The sequence below is a fragment of the Myxocyprinus asiaticus genome, chromosome 21 (genome assembly GCF_019703515.2).
Source record: "Myxocyprinus asiaticus isolate MX2 ecotype Aquarium Trade chromosome 21, UBuf_Myxa_2, whole genome shotgun sequence".
NCBI classification, from domain to species: domain Eukaryota; kingdom Metazoa; phylum Chordata; class Actinopteri; order Cypriniformes; family Catostomidae; genus Myxocyprinus; species Myxocyprinus asiaticus.
In genome coordinates, this window is record NC_059364.1 from 32,161,064 (window position 1) to 32,188,902 (window position 27,839).

General features: G+C 39.8%; 1 protein-coding gene across 2 annotated transcripts; it reads right to left on the bottom strand.

The window, feature by feature from the left end:
• Nucleotides 1-441: 441 nt before the first annotated feature.
• Nucleotides 442-27,414, bottom strand: rab11fip5a (RAB11 family interacting protein 5a (class I)). Of its 2 annotated transcripts, XM_051648832.1 has the most exons (5): nucleotides 26,159-27,414; nucleotides 16,697-17,208; nucleotides 14,595-15,333; nucleotides 5,617-5,746; nucleotides 442-3,411 (listed from the first exon to the last, which is right to left on the bottom strand). In XM_051648832.1, exons 1-5 carry the CDS (start codon nucleotides 26,533-26,535, stop codon nucleotides 3,154-3,156), a joined length of 2,016 nt encoding a protein of 671 aa, XP_051504792.1. In that variant the 5' UTR covers nucleotides 26,536-27,414; the 3' UTR covers nucleotides 442-3,153. The 2 variants fall into 2 exon arrangements, with proteins under 2 accessions (XP_051504792.1, XP_051504791.1); XM_051648831.1 differs by lacking the exons at nucleotides 14,595-15,333; nucleotides 16,697-17,208; nucleotides 26,159-27,414 and adding an exon at nucleotides 6,827-12,261.
• Nucleotides 27,415-27,839: the final 425 nt, after the last annotated feature.

Sequence of the window (27,839 nt, forward strand, 5' to 3'; positions counted from 1 at the left end):
TGGCAATGGTATTTCCTGATGGCAATGGTCTCTTTCAGCAGGATAATGCGCCCTGCCACACTGGACACATTGTTCGGGAATGGTTTGAGGAACATGATGAAGAGTTCAAGGTGTTGCCCTGGCCTCCAAATTACCCAGATCTCAATCCGACTGAGCATCTGTGGAATGTGCTGGACCAACAAGTCCGATCCTCGGCGGCTGCACCTCGCAACTTACAGGACTTGAAGGATCAGCTGCTAATGTCTTGGTGCCAGATACCACAGGACACCTTCAGGGGTCTTGTAGAGTCCATGACTCGACGGGTCGGCGCTGTTTTGGAGGCACGCGGACGACCAACAGCATATTAGGCAGGTGGTCAATGTTTTGGATCATCTGTGTATATAAGACCTGCAACTGAATCCAGCCTATGATTCATGTTAGATACAGACAGAAAAACAACACTTAACATTCCAAAAAATGTTTTATTGTGGTTTATTTTTACTCAATTTCCTTTAAACACTCAAGAACTTAGTAGTTATCCATCCTCACAATGTCAAATAAAGACATTCCGAGATGCATCCCTAACTGAAGTTTATTTCATCTACAGAGACCTTTTCTTTGCAGATATTCTTAAGAGCACACCAAAAGTCAATTGAACATCTCTCAGTAGATGCATTAGGTAAAAAGAATACATCACAACCTCCAGTGGACACTCATGTAACTACACCCTGAACATACAATCCAACAGTACCACATGGAAGCACTTTAAATATTTTGCAGTAAAACAAATGGTTCCACTGAATATGTCTGTGTTCAGTGCTTGTATACTACTGGATATGCAAGGTTAACTTAAGCTATTGTTATTTTCATTGTGACAGGAATCCAGTGAAATCTTCAACCAAAGAAGAATTGAGCCCACTCTGCAAGAATGAGAATTCTGACATTCAACTGAATGCTAATGCATTATCTTACAATTTTCAAGTAAAGCCTTTTCAATTGTTTTAAAATAATAATACCTTTTCAGATCTCTAAAAATCAAATCAAATGTAAAGAGTAAACATGTTTTTATTTGCAAATTCCAGAGTTTGTACTACATTAAATGTAGTTTTGATTATCAACTTCACCATTAAAAGCATACAAATCATCTTCTACAATCATTCTCATCGACACATTCCATGATAACATTTAGCCAAGGGCACTTGATCATACCTCCTTACTAGGCTGCAGGCTTTGTGTGAATATTTACATAAACTGGTGTTAAACACATTAGCAACCTAAGCATACATTTAACATCATATTCAATCTGATTAGACCTAGAAAAGTATGAATCTCTTAAATTCTGCAAAAGCCTGGCCTTCACATCTATTGCTTTCTGTGTCAGTACTGACCTTAAGGAAGGGAAATCTAGGCTTAATAACACACATAATCGTGATGTACACAAACAGCATACCAAACGGTTGCATTTAAAGGAAATTCCACCCCCCCCAGAAAAATAAAAGTTTTTTATAAATTGTTCAGAACATTAGACCACAAAAAGAAACAGTGACCAAAAAAGAACTGACCACAAAGAAAAATATAACATTTAAGAAAAACAATAAATAGGTATTTTCATGAGTAAAATGTAACATACTCTTGAAGAATTGTAAACTTTTAAGTTAAGCCTTAATAAATGAACATTCATTAAACCACCTATCACTCAATAGACAAACAGAATTTCTAATGGCAGGCAGAGCACACAAGTCCTTAAGTGCTTCTAATCATAGAAATATATTTTTGATAAATGTTGAGCTTCCTAGCAGGGACTATCAGAAGTTCAGCAGCACTAGAACATTGGTAATATCCTGTGTTTATTAGTCTGTGCAGTTAATGTGCGCATCTGACTATGTGCACTTCCTAAGATGTTGAGAAAAAACCATTGTAAATGCCTCTGTTTGAGGTTTAAGAAGTACTGTAACATATGCATCACATATCTATATATAGTGCTACATTGTTCACGGACAGTGGCAACACTGATAGTGGCAACATCAGAAGAACACCAGAATAACATTACAGGAACATTGACATACCAGAGCCGTTGCTGTATTGAGAATACTGTAACGTTAGAGCAGATTTTCTGGCATTTTCTATTTCATGGTTATTCCCTCTGCTCAAATTTTAAAGACTCTAGATCCATTTATTTATTTCTATACTAACTTAACAGTCTTGGGAAAATTATGCTTTAAATACTCCATTGCATTTTTTTATGTTGTTATATGATGTGCAATCTAATTAAAAGTGATGACAATACTGTTTGATAAGGCAGCATTTGGCATTTTGTCAGTGGCATATATGCAATGAATACAGTATATATCCCATTCATTACTCCTGAAAGCACTGGCAGCGAAGTGCGTGCATTGGCACAAGCAAGGGAAGGGACAGGAAGGAAACTGACATATATAGTGTGAGCCTCTGTTCTTAAGTTCTCAAGGAAAGTGCAGAAGACGTGTTGGGAGGCACAAGCAGATTCTGCTCTCTTTCCTTGCTTTCTATATTAAAGGGATAGTTCACTGAAAAATTATAAAGCTATCATAAACCATTTTCATTTTGGGGTGAACTATCCCTTAAATGTCTTACACTCACTCTCTCTCACATTTAAGGTACCTCAAACTCTCTGACTTTACCACTTACTCTCTCCATTCAAGCAACTGAGCATTATGCTAAAATATGACAGAAAAAACTCAAATTAAATCAATGTTTTTGTTTATCATGCATTAAAACATTTTACTTTAGCTATTGAAGACTGGCATGTCAAAGTTATGCCTTCTGTTTGATCGACATATGATTTTGGTAGGTAGTTGGACAGTCATCTGTCTTAGTGATCTGTCAGGCGAAAGTGAATATAAACTGACACACATCAAAATGTATCCTACCAACTTTCAAATTTAGCAGCAGAGTCACCTTCAACTATCAATGCATACCTGCAGGAGACCCCATAGAGGCACAGGTATAGTTGGACACAGTTACACAGTCAAATCTTCACCATATCCACAATGCCCATCAACTAACAGCAGTTGTAACTCTCTACATTTATATGGTTGCTGTAGCAGTGCAGGGTTGTGACGTCTGCCCAGAACTTGTGTGGGGTTAGTGGAGGGGTAGCGGAAGCTTTGCTGAGCATTTCATCATCAGGATTTATCATTTCATCTTGGGGCGGACCTGGAGAAGCGTGGGTGTCTGTTCCATGATGCGCACGAGCAATGTATCGATATAATCCTCCAAATCTCGGATTAGAACCTTCATTTTCTTTAGCTCTGTCTCACCCTTCTCAAGCATCGCCCCTCTCTTCTCAAACTCTTCCCGCTCCTGTTTGAGCTCAGTATCTCTCTGGATCAGCAAATTAACCAGTTCACTGTGGTTCAGGTGGTAGTATGAGCCTCCTCCTTCTACTAGAGCCTAACACAGAGAAAGAGAAAAGAACAAGAGTAAAAAACTGCTTTGCAACTGTCAAAGCTCTGAAAAAACCCTGCAACACTGTCGCAGTAGATCCTTTATTTTAAACAGGGTTGTAGCAACCATTATAACTAGGCAAACATGTCCCACTCACTTCTAGAAATGAAACCCTTCACTTCGTCAGTGAACTTGAATGTACACCCTAACAGTAAACTGAAATCTACCAAGGCCATCACCCACTGCTTTCATCCTGCACTGCTAGGTGAACATAGTCAAAGTAAGTTTTTTTTTTTTTTTGTCATCTTTACACATCTCGGTGAACAAGTGCAGTGAACAAAATGGTTCCTTCAGGAAACTTCAGTGCAACATTTAACATACATCCAAGCAGACTATAGGGGTCAAGCTATATCAGCATGATGGTAAATTACAACGGACGGTAAATTACAACAGTATTTTACAATTAATTGGGCTTAAAGGTGAAGTATGTAACTTTTTGATGTCAAAATACGTCCTACTATCCCAGTTTATTGTTCATTGACAACTATAAGTAAGCCTTTAGTGGGTTTACCTTCCCCAAAAGTATAAACACTGAGCCTCCCAGGCACTATCAAAACGCTGATGATTATATTTTGAGCGGGCCGCTCGTCTCCACCCATCCCTTTCTAGCTCAACCTATAGCATGAGTTTGGGGCGTGGCTACTTGTTCAGCTGGGGGAATATGAAAAACCATGGAGGACGTGTACAGAGGAAAAGAAAGTTAGCATCACTTACAGAGACAGAGAACAGAGTAAAACCAGAGTGAACATTGGCGTCGCATTAAGAAGGTGTAGGAAACAAACCACCAATGATGAGATCACTCTGGCAAATGGGAGTGGCAATAATGTGATCGCCGCACAAGTTGCTAATACACCACCACTTCCCTCCGTCAATAACAGCTATCTCGCCTTGGGTGCCAAAATGGTCCAAAACGTTATGTTACGCTTACCAAATACCAGAAGAACCATCCTACCTCATCTGCTGGATCACCCGCACTGTACACCCAGCTGCCATTCAATCCGGCGATGTTATAAGATGGCCTGATCCCTCTGCCACACTTTCTGTACAGTGTGCACAAGTTATGGTGGTCTTGTTCATTCGGACATTAAACTTTTATCACCTTTTATTTAGTATGGCCTATTTTTTCAAAGGGAATCAGAGTGCGTGATGAGTCTAAGGGTGTGTTCACACTTGTAGTTCGGTTCTCTTGGTCCGGACCAAAAAAGAAAATGATACATTTAGTCCTGGTTTGCTTAACGTTCACACTGGCATTTTTAACACCAAACCTAAAGATACGAAACAAAAGGCATCAGGAAAAAGTCACAACCTGCGATGGAATTTGCCGAACATCCAAAACAATGCTGGCTGCTGGGTGAAATGTGCTCGTTAGATTTATATATGTATATATGGTGGTATTTTTACCAGCGGTGAACAATGAAGACCTAATAAAATGTGTAAAGGAGTCAAAACAGTGCCAGGAATTCCTCCGTTGCACACACAAACGAAGATATGCTGCACGGACGGCTGACGGCGGTTCCGATGCCTGTACTGAGCTGTAATGGGCAACATAGCTCCTATGATGAGAAGAACCAGGTATGCTTGAGGTCAGTATTAGGCAAATGACTTCCTGTTTTTGGTCCGTTTAGACATCTTTGGTCCATGTTGCGTTCGTATATCAATTGAACCGCACCACAGTTCGTTTGGAAGTGGACCGAGACCCACTATTCAGGGGTCACGGTCCGCTTGTTTGGTGCGCTCCAAGGTTCGGATGGCAGCGTTCACACTTGTTCAAATGAACCGCACTAACAGAACAATTGCACCAGAGTTCGTTTTAATCGAACCAAACCTGCAAAGTGTGAACACACCCTAAGGGGTGTTGGCCAAGTTTCTTTGAAAACATACTTTATTTTTGTAATTCCGTTTGGTGCCACTAGTAGTGCAGAAATTGCACACTTCACCTTTAATAAGACAATGTATTTACATAACATAGATATACGTCAAATAATTAATATTCATGAGCCAAGCACAAATGGTTTATAATGTATCTGTCCACTTTTCAGATCATTCCTACGCCCCTAGTTTTGAAGGTAGTTATGATATAATAAATATTACTTTTACTCAAATAGCAAAATTGCCGTCTTCAAAATGGACTACTGTATAGTCATGCATTACCTTTTTATCATCCTCCTGGTCTGAATGGTGGCTTCGTCCTGAGTGGATGGTGGATTTAAGCTTTTCCAGTACTGAGCGACCCTCTGACCTTTTCTCATCAGGGGGTGTCAATGGCTTCACTGGGTGTGGACTAAAATACATGTTAAAACACTGAGATTAGAGAGGAGAGATTAGCATTTATGATGTTATGAAGAAAAGCCCTTTGATCTAGACAAGGAGATCTCCTCAAGGAGACAATGAAGTTACCTTCAGTACTAAGTCAACAACCCCCTTAGATCAGCTGTGGAAAATGGCAACAGAACCAACAAATATGCAGAAACACCCATGCCCCCCAAATCACTAGTCAAAAAGCTTCCTGTGGACAGAACCATGCACACTCCCAGCTCACTTGGATAACACCTGCAAATTGAAGTGAGGCTCTTCCATCCCTACTGTAGGGATCCGCAAGAGAGTGTGAGCCTGTGTGTGACTGTCCATAGAGAAATCAGAAGACACGCTGCCACCACACACAAATTAACACAAGAGAGATGTGGATTAAAGGAAAGCAGCACCCTGCAACCCGAGAAAGTAAATCACATTGATAGCAGCATATAATAAGACGTCCCAAAAGACACCTTGCCCAACCCCATAAAGGGGCTACCACATGACTCACCACCCCCCACCATTGAATTGTCCAGTAATCATTGTGTTGCTTCAAAAAGTCAGTGGAAATGGGGTCAAAATTTAAATTGTTTGAATTTGAGCACCGGGGGCAATGCTGACAACTCACTTCAGAGCTCAATGCATTCGGCAACATTGACGCAAGTCATGTGAAAGCTCCTTTACACCATCGGACCTTGCACAATGTACTGTATTTGCTAAACTAGGAAATCTGTAATAACTGAAACAGTAAGCAATAGTACATGCTTGAAGAATATTATTTCATTATGCTGCTCTCTTTATGTTTGCAAACACCAAACTAATTCCTGGGGTTCAACTATGCTGTTTCAGTAATTAAAGATTTTACCACTGAAATCGAACATTACAGAAGTACAACTTTATATTAAGAAGATGTTGCAAGAGAATGACAGAATAATAGTGACTGTTGAAGCCAATTTTAAGATCTTTAGAAAGTGTCAGTGCATAGAGTGTCAATGCCCAACAGAGTCAAGACAAGGGTCTTGAGAATTTTAACCTCTGACTCCCACAACCAAACCATTTGAGGCCTCACCTGCTCTGATAATTGGTGGTCTGTAATTCTTCTTGGAGAAAAGGATTATGCAATGTAGCATTTAGAGGCTGCTCAGGAAGTAGAGGTCCAGCGAGTGCTGGGCATGGTGATGACTCCACTGATGTAGGGGGAATTAAGGGGAAATGGAATAGCTGGGACAGCGCATTAGTGTCTACTGCTACATGCGGTGTTGAGGAGGCTACGGGTGAAAGGTCAAGCAAAGAAGAGGGGAAGTTAAGGCTAAGATCATGCCTTGAATCCATTGTTGGCTGGTCAAAGGTTGAAGGGACTGATGGAGATGGCTGGGATAAAGGGGGCCAGTTAACGGAGAATAAGTCAGGGCCCACAGAATATGGAACAGTTGGAGTTATATGGATTTCAGTATTTCCATTTAGATTTGCTGGTTTAGGATGATGCTCTGTGACCTTGTGAGTCTCTGCAGACTCTGGGTATGAGACAAGACTTTGAAGAAGGTGTGTTTCAGTAGGCTGGGGAACAAAGATGCTCTCAAGCTTAAAATCAGTTATGACCAGGTCTTGAGTGATGCTAGAGGTTTGTTCTAATGTACAATCTGATACACACACACTAGGTTCAGTTAACTGGGGTAAATTTAAGTTGACTTCTGATACAGACCAGACAGATTCAACAAAAAGGGAATTATTTAGATTACAGTTATCAATCAGAGATGTCTCATTTTTCAACGGTGCAAGCTGAGCCTCAAGTTGTGCTATTATATCCTCTGAGGTATCAACTTTTGACATAATTTCTCTTGGTAAGTCATACTTCTCAGGGATGTCCTCGGAAGGGTTGTATTTTAGCATTTCTTCATTTGATAACATAAGGCCTGGCATGATATATTCAGATTTTGATGAATTATCGTATAAGGGGTCTGATTTTGGTGTAAAGGTATGTGTTTCTGGCAAGAAGTCAATCAAGCTATTATTTGGTAGAACATCCGCCTGAGGGGATTCACTTTTTGGTAAAACTTCTTGAGAAGGTTTAATATTTTCAACTATGACCTCATTTGGCTTACAATCCATTTCTAGTACGGCCTCTGTAGATGTGTCATTTTTTTGCATGGCAATATTGACAGAGACATGTTTTGGCACGGGCCCAAATATTGAAGTGTCTTCCTCAGACTGATCATGATTGGGTTTCACTTCCTGAACAGGCTCTAAGAAGGGGGATATTGAATCCTGCTGAGATACGCAAGTAAGGTACTGGTTGGAATCTGCACTCCTGTAAAGGCTGTGGAGAAGCACACTTCCAGATGAGGATACTGAGTTTCCAATTGATTCTTCCTCAGCTGTACCTGCCCTAACTCCAACAGCGGGATGAAGATGTCCTAGAGAGAGTGTCTGTCCATCAGAATGTAGTATTTCTTGCCCTCCACTGTTGCTGCAGAGTAGATTGCCCGTTAAGTCATTCTTGGATGGACTGAGTGGCAATTCAGTTAGGCAGCATTTAGTGGTGTCAGTTAGGTTCTCAGGCACTGAGCCTTCCATTTCAGAACAGATATCTCTAGTATTCACACTATCTGAGAGACAACCTCCTGCTTCATTCTGATAAATTGTGTCCATTGTTTCATCTGGATCCTCTGCATTCTTCATTGGCATAACCAAAGCTGTTAACACTGGGGAACTCTGTTCTGACAGAAAGTGGGGCTCAGAGGGTACAACTAGAGTTGTTTCTCTTATTCCAACATCTTCAATAAGTGAGGCATTTGATCCCAAAAATCCTTCAATGGATTCTATCATATTACTTGGAATAACATCACTCTCTGGAAAATGACAGGGCTCTATGTGGTCTAGCTCTTTGCTTAGGGAATCAGATATCAAGGTGGATGGTTCCAGGGTGTCATCCGAGTCTTTACAGCATGACATATGATCTTTATGGATTTTCACAGATTCAATATGTTCTGCAAACTCTATTGCTTCAGGCCTTTGTGATGTTTCAAGACTCACAGACACCTCCTCTGACAATTCACTAGAGACAGTAAGAGGAGCTTCTGATTCTGGTTGCAAGGCAGATGATTTGGGAATTTGTGGGCTTATGTTCATCGTAGGACATTCTTTGGGGTGACTGGCATCAGCATTGACTTCATTGTGGGAGCTGTTTGACAGTGCAGGATAAGAGCATGCAAGCGCATTCAGCTCTGAAAACTCTAAACTGGAATTTTCAGGCAAGGAAATTTCAGATAAGTTCAGACCAAATTCTGAGAAGCCATATGCCCCAGGATTGGTTAGGCCAGGCTTGTTAGAATTAGAGCAAATATGATTAAGTTCACTTCCTGAAACTTGAGGTGTATTATGGACCGTTTTGGTATACGTTTCTTCAGTCAGATGACTCACTGAAGCAGTAAGATCATTTATATCTGACACCATTAAGCCATCCAAATCACCTAAGGGCTTTTGCTTATTTGGTTTCATCAGGAGAAGAGGGGGTGTAACCGAATTCTTGGTTTCCTTTGAAGACTTCAGTCTGTCCTTAGCAAAATTTTCAAAGTCATCCTTGTCCATCTGTCCCTCGAAGTGAGAAATGAAAGAATCAATTGAGCCATCCATTTGGTGTATCACTGAAGATACTTTAAAGTTTCCAATCCTTAGCAAATCTGGGGTGGTACTACCACCAGCCCAAGATGAAGATGACTGTGAATGGTCTGAGCTAAAGAGAAAAGGCATAGCAGGAGTTAAAGGAGCAACAGTATGAGGCTCCTGGAAGAAAGGATTCTGCTGTATGTTTGAGAGAAAGAGATTGTCGTCAGAAAGGGGTGGGGGTGAATTGAAGGGATTATTGTGTTTGTCAGCCATGCTCTGTGAAGGGACATTGAAGGTCAAGGGTACAATGGGGCAGATTGTTCTGGCACTGGAGCCTGACTGAGGAGATACCAGTGGGCTGTGAAAGGAAGGTATATACAGTGCACACCATTAGTGACCGTAGCCACCATTAAACCCTTAATAACTGCAAGAAACATCAATGGCCGAGAGCAATGCCCAGTGACCTTCACCATTTAAAATGCAAAATCCTTCAGACAGGAGTGTCTAATGTCACACAGTATACATAGTGTATATAAGCAGAAATTGTGTACCTTTCTAGTATAGTTCTCTTTAGGGATGTTGTGATTAAACGGTTTCACTATATTAACCATGATTAAAATGTCACGGTTAATTTAATCTTAAGAATTAAGAATTTATGGTTGAATTTTTTATTTACACGTGACAAAAATATATTATATAAAAGTTTTTTTTGGTGTAAACCTAAACGTTAAAATCTCTTGTGCTTGTACCTTGCTGGTTAGTGCAGCGGTTTCTATGGTATGGAGTGTGTAATGCTTGGCCAGGTATTGCAGACAAAACATGAACTTTCATTCCACATTAAACTGGAGCTACACACAAACTTCAAAATATAACAGAAGAATTTGATCTACCAGACTCATATGCACTGAAAAAGCGACATAAATTGGCTGTTTAGGAGCATTTGGATGGCAGGGTTACTGAAGACGACAGATGTTAAACATGCAGACATACATCATATAAAGGTACACATCCTAAAAATGGAACAGGATGTTCCACTAGTCTTTCAACAACCAACTAGAACGTTTAATGTTTTTTAGCTGTGGGAATTTTAAAGGGAGTAACTGAAAGATTCAACTTTTCTGAATATTTAAGCGTGCTGACAGTGCATGGTACATTTGCGTGTAGTTACTATCAGCATGGTAAACTTTGAGAAGTTGCATCTCAATTCATCTATTTCATTTATTTAAAGCACTGGCGGTGTACAAATTCATTGCATTTCAATTTTAATCTTTATCGGACTTTAAATCGCCTGCTGTAAGCAATGTTCTAATTATTATGCATAGTCCACAGGTTTTGTGGACAGATTAAAGGACAGCATATTAGTAGATTATGTTCTTTATGGTGGAGTGAATGACAATGTATTGCTTTAATAAAGTGTTACAGAAGAAACAAATGTTGGATGCCGTGAAATACTTTTGAATGCAGAGTGAGGATCGGCCTGCAACTTTAAGCATTCCGGTTACATTGAAATGCATCACTCTGACGCCACTTATGCACATAAGAGGTGTTGTGCCCTATGTTGGATACCTATGGGGGACCAGTTGCGAAACGGGACTGAACGGGCGGCGATAAGCTGAAGCAGGCCGCTGCGTTATGCCAAACAGGTCGCGACTGGCTGAAGAGGGCTGCAAAACAGCGCAGCGATATGCCGAAGGGGGCTGCGATATGCAGAAAAGGACAGCGACCCCCCCCCAAAGTATTCCACGTGATACCTGGGTAATAATGCTCACAAGCTCTTGTACAGTTTCCCACAATGCACAATAGCAGACATCCGGGAATGCATATGATAATGGGTCATGTGACAACGATTCAGAGTACTACAATTTAATACATATTGCTGCACTCTGTATCATATGCTGTTCAAAAAATAGAATGCAGTTTTTCCTTGTGGTAGGCAGTTTGAAGTACAATAGTATTTTGAACACAGCATGACCACAGTGGCTCTACAGTGAGGGAAACACAGAGTTGCCGAGCTTGAAAAGGCCATAACAATCACCCAACCATTTCATGTGAGGTGAGAGGCAAAAAAAAAGCAAAGACAGACTTTTGAAGGCTGAAATCTATGCCCATATAATTAAGTTTGTACATAAGCTGAATTGCTTTTTGCTCCAAGTAAGTACAGTGTAAGAATTTGGGGTATTTGACATTTTCCAATAAGTGAACTTTAATGACATTTCTGTGAAATCCTTTAAACTGGATGTCACCAAGTTGATAAAGACATGCCAGAAGGCAGTTACTCAGTTAGTTGTGAGCTAAATCGCATTGTAAATGGTGATTTTCAAAAGAAAATTGTTTTTATGTAAGGTCAGTGCTTAATCTGTATCTATCTAATTGGCCATTAGCCATAAAGATTTAGTTTGTTATGGGACTGTGGCAGGGCGGAGGGCGGGGCCGGGTCGTGATTCCGCGCACTCAGCCTCTAATAAGGCTGATTAAGCCCGAGAGGGATAAGGCCGACCGGAGACGGCAGTGCGACAGAGAGTGTATTACGGACAGCTGTCCGACACCTGTGTGTGTTTATCATTAAACTATCATTTATATTGTTAAGCTGGTTCTCACATCCTCCTTTCCATTGAATGTGTTACAGGGACATTTCATGGATGGATGATAACTTGATCAGTAGGGCTGGGTATCGCCAACCTCCTTATGATATGACACAATTCTCACAATAAGTGGCAGCTGGTGCTTTTCAAGAGAGATCACTCGAAAATGATTGAGTTCTATTTTATTACTAAACTTTATTAGTATTACTTTGTATAACAGCGGTTTCTCAAACTATTGCCCAAACAGTAAAAATACCTAAAAATAATTGACCAACTTCAGATCTGTTTTTGTAATAATTAAACTTGTCAACAACCAAAAGATAGAAATATAAAAGCTAAATGAATTATGTTACGACTGATTTCAAATAACTGCGCCTGGATCTGATTCTCCGGCCCACCGAGGCAAGCAATCCGTGTTTGGCAGCCCGGAACTTTTAGATTTCAAGCGCTGTCAGCCGGGTGTGAATTACACAATATCCATCAGGGGAGTAGGGTTGTTGAATGGGAAATTAGGATTTTGTTAAAGGAAACATATGTACTGTAATTTAACATGAATTATTTGTTCATCTTGGTTATTGTTTATTTCTAAATATCCTTTTGTTCATTGTTAGTTCATGTTAACTACTGTATAATGTTAATGTACTGTATACACTGTATGTTGGAAAGGGTTACCGATACATTGAATAAACAGCAATAATAAAATTCTTCCATAGATATACTGCCTGGAATATCTTGCATTTTCTCAACTACTCCTAAACTAACTTTTCATCACTAAATAGTGAAAAACTGCCCTCTTTGTTGTCTTTCTCTGGCTCATGGTGTCTTCTCTTCATTGGTGATTGAGTCATAGTGCAAAAGAAGGGCTAGTATTTGGTGTAAATATCACTTCATGTTGCTATAATTATCATTATAGGGTCTAATTAAACTTCACTTTCTCATGGATCAAAAATAGTGCATTTGTGATTAAGCAGGTTGTTTCTTACAACACTACCATCAGAATATTTAAAAGAGAAACATAAATTGATTTTATGTACAGGTATCTGCCATAGACTGCCATTGAAGTTTGGCTTCAATAGTGCTCAATGGGCTGTGCGTCCACTGACTTCTATGAATGTTTCTTTAGAAAAATACAGATTAGATTACCTAAAAGAACACTGTGGTAGCGATGTGCGATATTTTACACTTTTATTCACTAAAATATTAAAATAATAAAGGTTAATTTGTACATACAGTATATTAAACATGTCATTGACAAATGTCTGATGAAATTTAAGGGGAAGCCGTGCTTCCCGTGTAGTCTTAAGCCTGCATGCCATTCCATCTTGCACACAGTCAAGCGTTCAGCCTTTCAATGTACACTCTTCTGACCGTGAGCCCATACGGATGCGTTCAGTGCATGCGCACTACGACTGCTTTGTGATACTCTTGTAACAAAGTTTACACCAGGCGCCTACGCCAACCTTGCGCAAAGATGCGAACTGTCTGTGTGTCTAGAAAAACTAGGCTTACGTGAACAGTCCCCCAATAATTTATTGATGACGAAATTTGCATCACGCACACGTTGCACGAAATATACCAGCACGCGGAAAACTGAAGTATACTTTGGTCTTTTAAGCAATCACCACTGGTCATGATTCAATATATCAAGATATATCACAGTATCATAATTGGATCGTGATCAAAACCGTGGCAAATGTGAGAGAACCAGCGTGTGCGTGACTGCACGAGAAAAAGAGTGAATCATGTGGGTTCAGTTCCAATTGCTCTCATGCCTCTTGAAAGCAGCTCTGACTTGCACTAAGAAACGTCAGAGTGTGCACTTATTTAGATGAACTGCTTATTCATTTTTAAAATGTTGGACAAGATATAAATACACAAACAGATGAATAAAAATATCAATACAGGGATCTAAAATATCAATACAGTATCATGAGAAAAAAGTGTTGAGATATATCGATATACCTGTAGGATGGTAGCGGCAAAGCCCCATTGATCAGCACAGATTATATGCACTTTGAGGTCTGTGTGTGTGTAAACGTGTGTATATCTGTTTGCCTTTCTCTAAGCATGTGTATGCACATTTTTGTTGATGCAGCACAATAGGCATTTTTCTGCTTTACAAAACCCTAACCAAGGCTCTGAAACAATTATAATAGAGTGCGAGTGCCCAGCACCATGAAAAAGGAAAATGTTTACCCAACAATGAACAGCATACACACCTACAACAGAAACAAGAATGTAGTGATACTGGTTTAGGTCACTGTCAGAATCACATTGAATGACTCCTCCCCACACATTGAATGAAACACTCCCACATACATTTAGATCCATCTGTCTGCCATACCCAAAAATAGCATTTGCTAATCAAAATGGAGAAATCAAAGCTTGTTTTTGAGGGACAAAATGTGTGAAAAAGAGAGAGAGAAAAAAAAAAGAAAAAAAAAAAAGAGTAAAGAGGAGAAGAAACATCTCGTGATGAGTTCAGGTTTCCAAGTAACACCTCCCTCTCCAATGCAGGTGATGAAACTAGATCTATGGTGGAATCACACACTGCTTTCACTTATGGAATGCCAAACAAAAACTAACAACACATCTGCTTCTATATAGTATTTTGTGACATAAATACAGTCAAACTAAGTTTTTATTTACCTTGGTTTACTGTGTGAGTCCTTGGAGCTGAACCATCCTTTGTGTTTTACTTCAACAAGTGGTTGAGCATGTTCTGTTTCCTCTTTGCTTGTGATTGGTCCTTTCTCAGATGACTCGCCTCTCCTATGAGAGAACAAGCCCCGCCTCTTTTTGCTCTGAATCTCTGTCTCTCCAACAGGTATCACTGACTCATCCGTAACTCTCCCAGCATACTCTAATGCTGCAACGATGGCAGCTTTCTCCTCCTCTCCAGGTTTATCGAAAGACCAGCGACGCCCGTCCACAGGACCGCCACTCTGCTTTTCCTCCCTACAGCGATTGAGGTTCTGCAGGGAAAGGGAGAGAGATGAGCCCTTTTGGAGCACCCCAAGAGCTGGAAGCAGCGGCTCAGGCATTGGCTTGGATTCTGACTTGGATAGCCGTGTCTCTGCACTGGTTTGGGATTTCGGATCTGTTGATTGGGTTTTCTGGGGCTTAGCTGGCAGCTTGGTTGCCGGTGATTGACCTGACTGGGTTACTGGTTTGGTTGACTCTGGTTGAGGTTGCTGTAGTATGAGTGATGGTGGGTGGTGAGTAAGAGGGGACGTTTCCACTGGATTGCCATTGATACACACTGAAGGAAGCAGAATAGGGGTGTCGTTCTCTGATGAATGAGGCACTGGTAGGCTGAAGTCACACATCTCATTGGCATCCACATGTCTGACCGGAGAAACCTGTGGTGAGGGAGCCACTGTGTGTTCTGAAAAGCAAAGTGTTTTATTATTTTTTTAAACCGCGATGAAATGAAATAAGACAAAATCACTATTTTAATGAAATATGTGTGTGCAAGACAGGATCAGAAAATAATCAGGGCTTTGGGAAAAAATGCCCCAGATACAGTATTTAAAATGAGGGGGCAAAAACTGCCACTGAAGTGAATTCCTTATATATATATATATATATAAACTACCAGTAAAAAGTTTTGAAACACTTGACTGAAATGTTTCTCATGATCTTAAAAATCTTTTGATCTGAAGGCGTATGCTTAAATGTTTGAAATTAGTTTTGTAGACAAAAATATAATTGTGCCACCATATTAATTTATTTTATTATAAAACTAAAATTAAATAAAAATAAAACAAAACGTTTTTGAAATGGATGACTTGGACCAAATAATAAAGAAAAGCAGCCAATAATTGCCCAACATATAGATGGGAACTCCTTCAATACTGTTTAAGAAGCATCCCAGGGTGATACCTCAAGAAGTTGGTTGAGAAAATGTCAAGAGTACATGTCTGCAAATTCTAGGCAAAGTGTGACTACTTTGAAGATGCTAAAATATAACAGTTTTGATTTATTTTGGATTTTGTTTAGTCACAACATAATTCTCATAGTTCCATTTATGTTATTCCATAGTTTTTATGACTTTACTATTATTCTTAATGTGAAGAAAATTATAATAAAGAATGAGTGTTTCAAAACTTTTGACCGGTAATGTATATACACACACAGTATATCGGGCTAGCTCTCACACTTTTTACTTCAGTAATGATTTCTATTGTATGTTTTTTTTTTAAAGTTAGTTTCTGCATAGCCACAAACATTGAATTATTGGCTAAAAAAGACCTATTGAACATTTTTACTGAACTTGCAGTTCATTGAACACACACTGACCTTTTGTGACAACATGCCCCAATAGCAGGGCATATTGTCACACCATGTGGTGCAAATTGTCACAATGGAACTTGCCACTTAACCTGTGGCGTAGGTTTCATTATTCATCGCACCATCACAACCACCAAAACAAAATTAAAACCTCTGTTAAAGAAAACACATTTGCTCGATTGGACTCCAAATCTTATCGTTACCGAGATATAGCCCTTGTGACAACTAGCCCTGGTATCCCTATTGCATAATATACTATACTAAGGCTTTTTAAGATTTACGGTATTGATTTAAAAGTAATTGACATAAATGGATGGCATGCTGTGTGCTATTATATGATTATAAAAAAATACCTCATAAAATTAAAAACATGCCCCTGAAAATTGATTCCAGGGGCCAAATATTGCCCCTTAATAAAAAAGTTAATTTCTGACACTGGTGCAAGAGCATATGTATACCTGGACTGTTGTCTGCTGTCAGGTTGCTGCTGTTGCTTGGAGAGTTGGACAGATCTGAGACAACAACGCTGATGCCTGCTGTTGGGCTGAGGCTGCCACCCCGTGATGACGACTCACTGCTCTCGGAGCACAGAGACGTGCTAGAGCGAGTGTCTGAAGACTTTCGTAACTTCCCACGCAGGAAAAAACTTCTCATTTTACTCCTCCGGACTTCCCCACCTTCATCATCCTCATAGTCTTCCTCGCCACCCCCATCACTCGGCAAGCGCCCCCGTGCTCGGACCACTGATTCGTATCCCCCAGCAACGATGGCGGAAGAGGAATCTTCTTCGGCAGACCGCTTCTTAGCGCGCATACGTTGTCTGAGCTTGTCAAAAGCAGAGCGAGGTTTGTCCTTCATGGAAAGGTCATACATGCTGGCCGTCAGGTTGTGTCGAGTGAACTGCACGGTCACCTGAAGCTCCCCTCGTTCCTTCTCCTTTTTGCCAGTTTTAGAATGCAGCCGGTGCCACCTATGCACAGTAATGAGCAAAGAAGAACAGGATTAATGTCTGTAAGGATGCGCAAATGACAGTAAGCAGAACTGCATCTCTATGCAGTAATCAATACTCTACTTTTTAAATGAGAACATTCCAATTAAAGAGATCAGCAATCAGGTTTCTAAAAAAAACACAACAGATAATTTCCAAACCCTGCTATGCTGGAGTCATTGCAGGTATGATGGATCGTATTGATCAATACGTCGCTGATCTTTTCTTGTATTCAGAAATACAGTAGCCCCTCAGTATTGTGAAACCTTTTTTTTGTAAAAATGGCTGAACCAATTTGAAATGCTTAGTGTTAAAATAGTGTTAATGCAACACTTATACCAATGTTTAACAATATTTACATTCATTTGGCATTTGCTTTTATCCAAAGTAACTCACATTCAAGGTGAACTTTTACGAGTATGTGTGTACTGTTCCCTGGCAATCAAACCCATGACCTTGGTGTTGCAAGCGTCATGCTCCACCAGTTGAGCTAAAGGAACATGAGACTCAAATAGTTTGCCTGCAGAAAACATCCCGACACATGTCTGAGCTTGAAAATAATCAAAATAAGGAAAGCCTCAGAATAACACGATATCTAAACCAAAATCATACAACATTAACTCTATTTTGTTAAGACCCTCACTATGTAATATCTATCTATCTATCTATCTATCTTTTGAATTGTGGGTGCACCTCTATATTTTTCGCAGTCTCCTGAAGGCCAAATCACAGATTTATTGATCTGATGCTGCTTTGGTTCTAAGTTCAAGCGTCCTCTCCTCCACATCCACTTTCACACATACATGTCTGTCTGTCTTTTTCTCCAACAAACACAAATGCATACACTCAGTATATTCGAACTTTGACAATGTTGCAAATTTCCAGATACTCTTTTTTTTTTTTCATATAAACACACACACACACACAATGATACTGACAAAGGCAGAGCTAGAACAAGACGGTCAGCTTTCTTCCATCAGGATTATTGCTTTGCTAGACACTCCACACGAGACACACACACTAATAATTAAATTTCAGATTGTTAGGAACTTGGCTGTTTAAACAACCCTATGATAACACATTAAAAAGAAAACAATTAACAGATGGACAGGCAAGAGAACTCATGCATCCACACATGAACCAAATCCACTGGTAAAGCACATTTAATAAATAAACACAGCATTCATCATAATCCCTATGTATTGTCATGTTGCTATTGCAACAATTTGAAATAACATTGAGATGTAGTTTTATATTGCAGTTAGTTTACTTTAGGTCCGTCCATGTACATTTTGATACTGCACAATTTACCTGCTAACTGTCTGCATACTGTTGGCCAGCACATTGGGCACATTCACTTTATTATTTACAAACAACAGGTTGACACATGCACAAAATCACATGGACAAACAGGAGGAAATGGGGTGATATGTTGAAACCAAGAGAACCACACATTCCAATTCCAAAGCAGAGTGCATCTACGAAACACACATTTTATTTGTTATTTTTTTGGATCTTCTCCCCTTTTCTCCCCAATATGGAATGCCCAATTCCCAATGTGCTCTAAGTCCTCGTGATGGCATATTGACTCACCTCAATCTGGGTGGCGGAGGACGAATCTCAGACGAATTGCCTCCGTGTCTGAGACCATCAATCCGCACATCTTATCACGTGTCTTGTTGGGCACGTTACCACGGAGACCTAGCACGTGTGGAGGCTTCACGCTATTCTCCGCGGCATCCACGCACAACTCACTACGCACCCCACTGAGAGCGAGAACCACATTATAGCGACCACAAGGAGGTTAACCCAACGTGACTCTACCCACCCTAGAAACCGGGCCAATTGGTTGCTTAGGAAGCCTGACTGGAGTCACTCAGCACACCCTGGATTCGAACTTGCGACTCCAGGTGTGGTAGTCAGCGTCTTTACTTGCTGAAGCTACCCAGGCCCCCAGGAAAAACAAATATTAACACAAACAGAAAAATATATCAGCTTTGTGATCGTAAAGGCAAATTATGAAAGGACACTGCACCATCATCATCTCTAGCAGGAAATCAAATTGTTTCCTTCCAGTTAAAATATCCCCAGCCCTTGGATAATCTCTCTTCATACACAGACCTATTTTGGCACTTCACTTCATCCAACAATGAACGCCCTTGTCAATTATGTCATACTGTATATTTGTAATCAAGTGTTTGTGTAATAAAGTACCTTATGCTTCACGCATTTAGAGAGTCCAATATTATTTTTATATTTGTTGTCTCACCATTGAAAGTCTTTAAAATCCATCTAACTCTTACAACAGTTCCTGAGGAATTTAATCAAACACTAATTTATCAGCAACTGATGTACATTATGATACCCACACTAAAAATGTGCCAACAGAATATTTTCTAAGTGCAAGAATCTCATAACAAACATACTTTACTAGTGGCAACCCTAACTCTAAAGTATTAAACTTTAGCATATGAATCATTCCGTAGTATTTAAGCTACAGACATGGATGATAACTCCAATTATGGTTTGATGAAGAGGGTAGGCTAAGTGATTAGACTAGTTAAACCAACTAACTAGTTTAAATAAATCCCATTGGCTTACAATGAAAAAGGGACCTGAGCCATATCTTGGGACCAAGGGAGTATCATATACCCCTTTTCCACCGAAATAGTGCTGGTTCTCATGCCGGAGCCTGTGCTCGGCTTGTTCTCGGCCACAGGAATCTGGAGCTTATTGCAAACTGGCTCGCTTTTCCACTGACTTCAGAACCGAACTATGACATAATGGGTTATGTGGCTATGTGGTAGTTTTACATGACTATCTCACCTGCCCATAAACAAGCACAGTGTTTGTGTACAGCTTTAACTGCTGTTTTTGAGGACATATTTAAACAATGCAATCCAACCTTATTATATTGCTCAACAAGATTGCCAGACATCTATGCTCATGATGACAGGTAACGCAATTACATTATTTTGTATGAACTTTTAATGTGGCTTAACTAGCCACATACATGGTATACACGGTAACCGTGAAATCATTATTAACACTGATGTAGCAGATGGTTATACAGTGGCAAGAAAAAGTATGTGAACCTTTTGGAATCAGCTGGTTTTCTGCAATAATTGGTCATAAAATGTGATCTCATTTTCATCAAAGTCACAAGTATAGACAAACACAATGTGCTTAAGCTAACACAAACAATTATAATCTTTCATGTCTATTGAACACATCTCATTAAACATTCACAGTGCTGTGGAAAAAGTAAGTGAACCCTTGATTTAATAACTGGTTGATCCTTCTTTGGCAGCAGTAACCTGAATCAATCATTTCTGGTAGCTGCAGATTAAACCTGCACAATGTTCAGAAGGAATTTTGGATCATTCTTCCTTACAGAAATGCTTCAGCTCAGCCATATTCTTAGGATGTCTGATGTGAACGACTCTCAAGGTCATTTCACACCATTTCTATTGGGTTAAGGTCTGGGCTCTGAATGGGCCTACTGAGCTTCAGCTGACGCACAGCAACCCTGACATTATCCGTAAGATATTTTGATAAACTTGGGAATTCATTTTTCCCTCGATGATGTCAAGTGGTTCAGCCCCTGAAGTAGCAAAGTAGACACAAATTATGATATTCCCTCCACCGACTTCACCGTTGAGGTGATGTCTTTATGTTGGTATCTGGTTCCCTTTTTAGGTCATACATAGTGCTGTGTGTTCTTCCCAAACAATTCAACCTTAGTTTAATCTGTCCACAAAACATTTTCCCAGTAGCGATGCAGAGTGTGAAGGTTGTCTTTGGCAAACTTCAGGTGCAGCAATGTTTTTGTTGGAAAGCAGCGGCTTCCTTCATGGTGTCCTGCCATGGACACCATGCCTGTTTAATATTTTCCATTTAGTAGACTCATTAACAGACATTAACCAGTTCCAATGATTCCTTCAAGTCTTTAGCTGTCACTCTCGGGTTCTTTTTCATCTCATTGAGCATTCTGCGGTCTGCCCTGTGAATCATCTTGGCTGGACGGCCACTTCTAGGGAGAGTAGCCACAGTACTAAATTATCTTCATTTATAGACAAATTGTATAATTGTGGACAAATGAATATCTAAGCTCTTCAAGACAACTTTGTAACCCTTTCTAGCTTTAAGCAAAGCAACAATTCTTGATTGTAGGTCTTCTGAGATCTCTATTTTGCGAGGCATGGTCCACATCAGCAGATGCTTCCTTGTGAATAGCAAACTCAAAATGTTTGAGTGCTTTTTCATAAGTCAAAGTAGCTCTAACCCACACCTCCAATCACGTTTCATTACTTGGATGCCAGGTTTGCGAATCCCTGACTCGAATTAGCTTTTGTTGACGTCATTAGCCTAGGGGTTCACATACCTACAAAGTGAATGTTTGAATGATGTATTCAATATGTACAAGAACAATACAATAATTTGTAAGTTATTAGTTAAAACAGATTGTGTTTGTTCATTATTGTAACTTAGATAAAGATCAGACCAGATTTTAAGACAAATTTATACATAAATGAAGGTAATTCCACACTTTTTCTTGCCACTGTATTTGGATTTCTCCCATAGCATATAAGTTTACATCTTAATTGAGAATTTCACAGGTTTACTTAATAGATGGCCAGTGAGTATCTGGCCAAAAAAATCCTCTTAATTAAAAACAGTGCACAAAATAAGGTGAGAAGAGTGTTAGAAAAGCTAGCAAAGTTGGCAAATATACTAACTTACCGAAATCAGCTGCAGAGGACACCAACGATTCGGGGTTTGTCTCGAGCGTGTCTGTCGCTAAATTCAATGCCCTGGTTAGTTAGCTGGCTGGTTTGTGTCTTGTCCACTACCACTTTTGCTTGGTTCCTTCTTCTAGTCTGGTAAATAGGTTTATGGTTTGGTCATTTGTCCGATTGTAGCTGGAGTTCATAATTTCTTGCTGTATCTCCTCATACACTCTTTTTTTTCCTTTGCGTGCTCTGTAATTTAACTTGGATCTCCATAGAAGACCCTTTCGCAAGTAAAGTGCAGGTTTCCTCCGTGGAATGCTTTTGATGTCTGACGTCTAAGTGGTTTTTGTTGTTGTTAGAGTGAAGAAGTACACCTTGCTGCAGATGGTAGCTAGCAAACCTGTTGTTGTTTGGAAAACATTTTACCCCCCGCACCCTGACGTAATCGCCTCCTGTTTAAAGACCAGCAAGCTGGGTTGGTGTTGGTGCGGAACCAGTTTTTGCACCCCGGAACTGCCTTTTCTGCAGTGGAAATGCGCGGAATGGTTCAAGAATTTGCACCGGCCCAGGGAACCAGCCCCGAATCATGTTGATGGAAAAGTGGTAATAGACTTGAGAGTGGGCTGACTCGGGCCAGTAACTTGTTTTCTTCAACAACAAAAAAAAGTAAATTCTATTTACATATCCTGTCTTGCTTCAAACACAAGTTTAATTAGAAGTTAAAAATTTAAGAGGTAAACAGTTTATTTAATTACTTGACACAGTAATTTGTGTTTGTAGCAGACTGTATTACATTCAAATAGGGTTGGGAACCAAGAACCGGTTCTTGCTGGGAACCGGATCCATTTTTTTTTTAAATAGCTAACTGTATGACTTTCCGTTCTGTTCATGGTTTTTGAATGTGCATTTTTCTGCCAATACGGATGGTACACTGTTTCAAATTAATCTGACAGTGTTTGCTGTTGTGCTATTCAGTGACAGCACTGCCTCTCTATTGAATCTACAGCATTAAAAACACAGCACGGTCAGTGTAGTTCAATTCTTAAAGAATTACTCTTATGATCCAGTTCTTTTTAGTGAATCTTATGTCATGTCCAGCTCAAAATAAACCAATAAGTGTTACCGTGTTATGTAATGTTGTACTTAAGACTCCTGAGACTTAAATCAGTGCAGTAACTGACTGTTTGTTCAAATGACTATGTGTAGTTTTGTTGTAACCAGTGGAATGTTTTTTTTTTTTTTTTAATCAATGAAATATGTTAGCACTTTTTTGTTTGTTTAGTATTTTAATATATAGTTACAGTATGCCCAATTATTGAATTGCTTAATGTTTTTGAAGTCTTTACAAAGTCTGTGTAAACAAGCGTTATTTGCAAGAAATTTATTAAATTGATCTCTGATTTGATACATCTGCTCTGATGAAATCTGAATTGATCTCATCATTGGCAAAAGACTATCAAGGGCAGTAAATGCCAAACAAAAATTGCATTTCTTAATTCCAAATATTTATTTCTTATAAGCTAGAATCGTATATGGAATCGTTAAGAAATCTGAATCTTTAAGAGGAATCGGAATCATTAAATTCCTTACAATTTCCATCCCTACATTAAATGGTATGCTATTGCAAACAATAGGTGGTGGAAAAGCAACATGAAAGCTATGAAACTAGTAATTTAATACTTAAACATTTAATCTCCTTTAACCCCTGATTGAGGAGCTGTGTGCAAGGTGAAATTGTTAAAAAAAAAATGATGTGGTAAAAATTTCAACAGGTAAAGCACAAAATCAACTGTATGTCTTTTATGAACTTATGCTTCAATAGCAATTACCCAGCAAATCTTCAACCACAGTCCTTTTTTCTGTGTTTTTGTTTTCCTTGTATCATCTTTTATGCTAATAATACAAACCAATGAACCCAAAACACCCACTGCACAGAGTCTGTCCTACATTCATTTCACCTCTGTATCTGAAATAAGCTGCAACATTTTGCCCAGTGTGGTTAGATGTAGGCCTTTTTTGGTGGAGCCATATTACTCAGCATCCAGTGGAACTGGCACTTTCACAGTCTGAACCTCTACAAATGCAAATAAAAAATGGAGGGTAACACAGCTTATATGTCATACTTTGGTAATTTACCATCCTACACACCGACTCTCAGTATTAGATGAATCATCTGTCACCTAACCTACTCATCCCACCTACACAAACAAGGGGAGACATCAACACTCAATCTGAAAATCACCTGGTACCAAGAAGCAGGAAGTGAGCAACATATTCAGCAAAATATGAAACCCTTAGAGCACCAACAACTTCAGTTAGTAAATTGGTTGTAGAAGTTTGCTGCCCAACGCAAGGACTTGACAAACTGCCAGGTTTCGGGCTGGGTCAGCTTTTCAAAGTATAACTGGACTTTCAAGTCAGATTCAGTCTTAAAATGTAACCTGCTGAGTTGGGTCACAGGGTCTTGTTTACAAGCAATAAACTGAGGAGTTACAAAATATTAGAAATTGTGTGAGCGTGTCTGATACACTGACATAGCACTGTCACATTACATTTTCTTGACTCACTGAAAATGTTTGAAGAGCCTCTATAACACACACAATTAATAAGTGGTCATATTTACTGTCCCTTTACAGGAAGTGGGGTGTATACTGAGAATAAACTTCTCACTTCTCACAGATGTTGCAAAGATAGATAGACTTAGCCATGACCACTCATGCATATACACTTGTTTAGATGCATTAAAAGGAATATTCAAGATTCAATACAAGTTAAGCTCAATTGACAGCATATGTGGCATAATATTGATTAGCACACAAATGAATTTCTTTTCTTAAAAAAAAAAAAATTCTAGGTTAAAGTGAAGCACTTCCAAAAATTGGACCCATTCACTTCCTTTCCAAGTACCTCACTGTAACTTCAATTTTAGATTTTTTTTAAAGAAAAGGAGGAAACATGAAAATTCTCTCATCATTTACCCACCCTCATGCCATCCCAGATGTGTATGATTTTGTTTCTTCAGCTGAACACAAATGAAGATTTTTAGAAGAATATTTCAGCTCTGTAGGTCCATACAATGCAAATGAATGGTGACCAGAACTTTGAAGCTCCAAAAATCACATAAAGTCAGCATAAAAGTAATCCATAAGACTCCAGTGGTTAAACTGTCCCCTTAAGCGATATGATAGGTGTGGATGAAAAACAGATCAATATTTAAGTCCTTTTTACTATCAATCTCCACTTTCACTTCCACATTCTTCGTTTGTTTTTGGCAATTTGCATTCTTCGTGTTTATCGCCACCTACTGGGCAGGGAGGAGAATTTAGTAAAAAAGGGCTTGTATATTGATCTGTTTCTCACCCACACTTATCACATCTCTTCTGAAGATAAATATTAAAGCATTGGAGTCATATGGATTACTTTTATGCTGTCTTTGTGTGCTTTTTTGAGATTTAAAGTTTTTGTCACCATTCACTTGTATTGTAAGGACCTACAGAGCTGAGAAAAATCTTAGTTTGTGTTCAGCAGAAGAAAGAAGGTCATACACATCTGGGATGGCATGAGGGTGAATAAATGATGAGAGAACTTTCCTTTTTGGGTGTACTATGCCTTTAACTTGTGCCATTTGTCATTCCTTTCTAATGCTACAGTGAAGGCCAAATAACAATAGCTTTTCTTTTTTTAAATGGATAGTTCAGATCAAAAATTAAATGCTTCACTCATACTCATGTTATTTCAACCCTGTATGACTTTCTTGTGTGAAACATGAAATATGTTAGGCAGAATGTTAAGCCTTAATCACCATTCACTCTCACCGCATTGTTTCCATACAATTAAAGTGAATGGTGACAGAAGCTTAGGCCACATTTCTGCCAACGTCACCCTGAATCAGACAGAGACTGTCTACACGGAGCCCAGCGAAAATTCCTTGCCTCAAACAACATCTAGGCCCCCCTTAAGAGGGCGTGTCTGCAGAGGAACATATTGCACCACTCTGAGCCAGACATATCCGACACTGTTAATGGCACATTATTCGTTTTAGTTAAACAGTATTCACTGACTGACTTCTGCAGCATGCCTCTGAGCTGCCACAGGAAACAAAACTACCCCCTCAGAGTCAGAATGATGCTGAACCTGAATGATGATGCTGAACCTGAATGATAATACATAAGCAATAGCTGAACAAAAGACAAACATACTCGTTTTTCATGCTTATGCGATACTGGAATGCTTTATCCAGAGGTATAACAGCCTCGCCCAGGAACACATCTAGTCCTATGAGAGCTCGGTGCATAACGGTGAGGGTCAGGTCGCCAGTACCGGGTGGGTACGCATCTCGCCCTCCCTCCTCCAGTATCCCTGGCTGCAGCTCAAATGCGCATTCTTCGCCCCATTCCGGCTCCGTGGTCTTCTCCATCACGCACGTGGAATACTTCTCTTTGCCCAGCTGGATGATGGTGTAAACATCGCTGGTCCCATGTTTGCCCTTCGCGCGCAGCCCTCGCGCCCGTAGCACAGTTACCTGCACGTGCGTTGGCACCCATCGCTGTTCCTCGTCACATTTAACCAAGGACATGGCCACGGGTGCACTGCACTCGGACACATAGACAGTGGGGTAGCCGGTATAAATCCGTGTGTTCTCCTGGCAGAGCACCGCTAGTAACCGCTAGCCTGTCGTCGTGGTTCACAGCAAAACATTTTATGATTTAGAGCGCGCGTGAGTTTCAAGCCGACATCGAGCCGCCCACAATTAAGTGTCTGTTTTGTGCTCGCGCAGTGCGTTACCTTCGTTTGTCCAGGTCAGGCGGACAGGTTTCCCTCTACGGCACTGTAGCCACCGACGTCACTGCTTCATCCTCTCCGCAGGATGAGGAAGTGACTAGAAGCAGCCCCCGGTACCCGGACAACAGCATACAGCGTTTGTCTTGCTCTAAAACACTAATTGTCTCTACTCACTAACCATATCAAAACGACTTCCTCAAATAAAAGAGCACGTAATTCATAAGAATGCTACAAATATACCGACTGAGGCGAGCTACCGGCAGTATCCTGCGTGGGTTTGATGACATAATATTGCAGATACGGTGATGTGTGGACCTCTAACGGACAGAATGTTGGGACAGGGCAGATTTTTCAAACTACCACCGATCAGTGGACTGTCATATTTACTGTTACACCGTCCAAAAAAGTTTAGACAGGCAACTTTTGCATGTGCTGTAGAATAAATTACTTCGTTTAATGCGCATTTAAATTTGTAAGCGAAGCATTCGGGCGTGGCTGTTTAAAAGATTTGTGTGAAAGCCAAGACGGATCTGCCTGCACTGTCAGTAATGAAAAGACTTGCCGACTAACCGAGACTGAACTAGGCCCACATTGCATAGCAGCGGTAGACAGATGAGGATAAGCTAATGACACCAAAATCATCTTATTTCTTGCTTTATTTCAGTCGCCTGTGCACTTGCAGGCTGCAAAGTGAGATTAAAGCAATGCACTAAAATAGCATTTCCCTCATGTGTGGGGAGTGGTCTGCCAAATCAACCACAACTCTCTGACAATGTATCCTTTTTCTTTCTAAACTAAAACTACTACAAACTTTCCTTTTGTACTTCATATTTATTCTACATAAAGTCTAGACTATAATCAACAAGTCAAGTCATTTTCATTTGTATAGCACTTTTCACAACACTCATTTCAAAGCAGCTTTACTACGCTTTTTAAAAAAAGCTGTAATATAGTAATGTCTTCCAGTCATAATAGTGTGGTTTAATAAAAAAAAAAAAAAAAAAAAAAAAAAACATGGTTGTAAATTGCACCTTAAAATAAATAATAAAATAAGTACGTTATATTTGCATTTAGAACCCCAGTGAGCAAGCCGAAGGC

What these genes read in the sequence shown, in the direction of transcription:
- rab11fip5a (XM_051648831.1), bottom strand. Translation starts at nt 9,636, where the DNA reads ATGGCTGACAAACACAATAATCCCTTCAATTCACCCCCACCCCTTTCT. An exon ending in ACCACCAATTATCAGAGCAG is followed by an intron (nt 5,747 to 6,826) that starts GTGAGGCCTCAA and finishes CATGTATTTTAG; the next exon opens with TCCACACCCAGTGAAGCCAT. An exon ending in ACCAGGAGGATGATAAAAAG is followed by an intron (nt 3,412 to 5,616) that starts GTAATGCATGAC and finishes TCTCTGTGTTAG; the next exon opens with GCTCTAGTAGAAGGAGGAGG.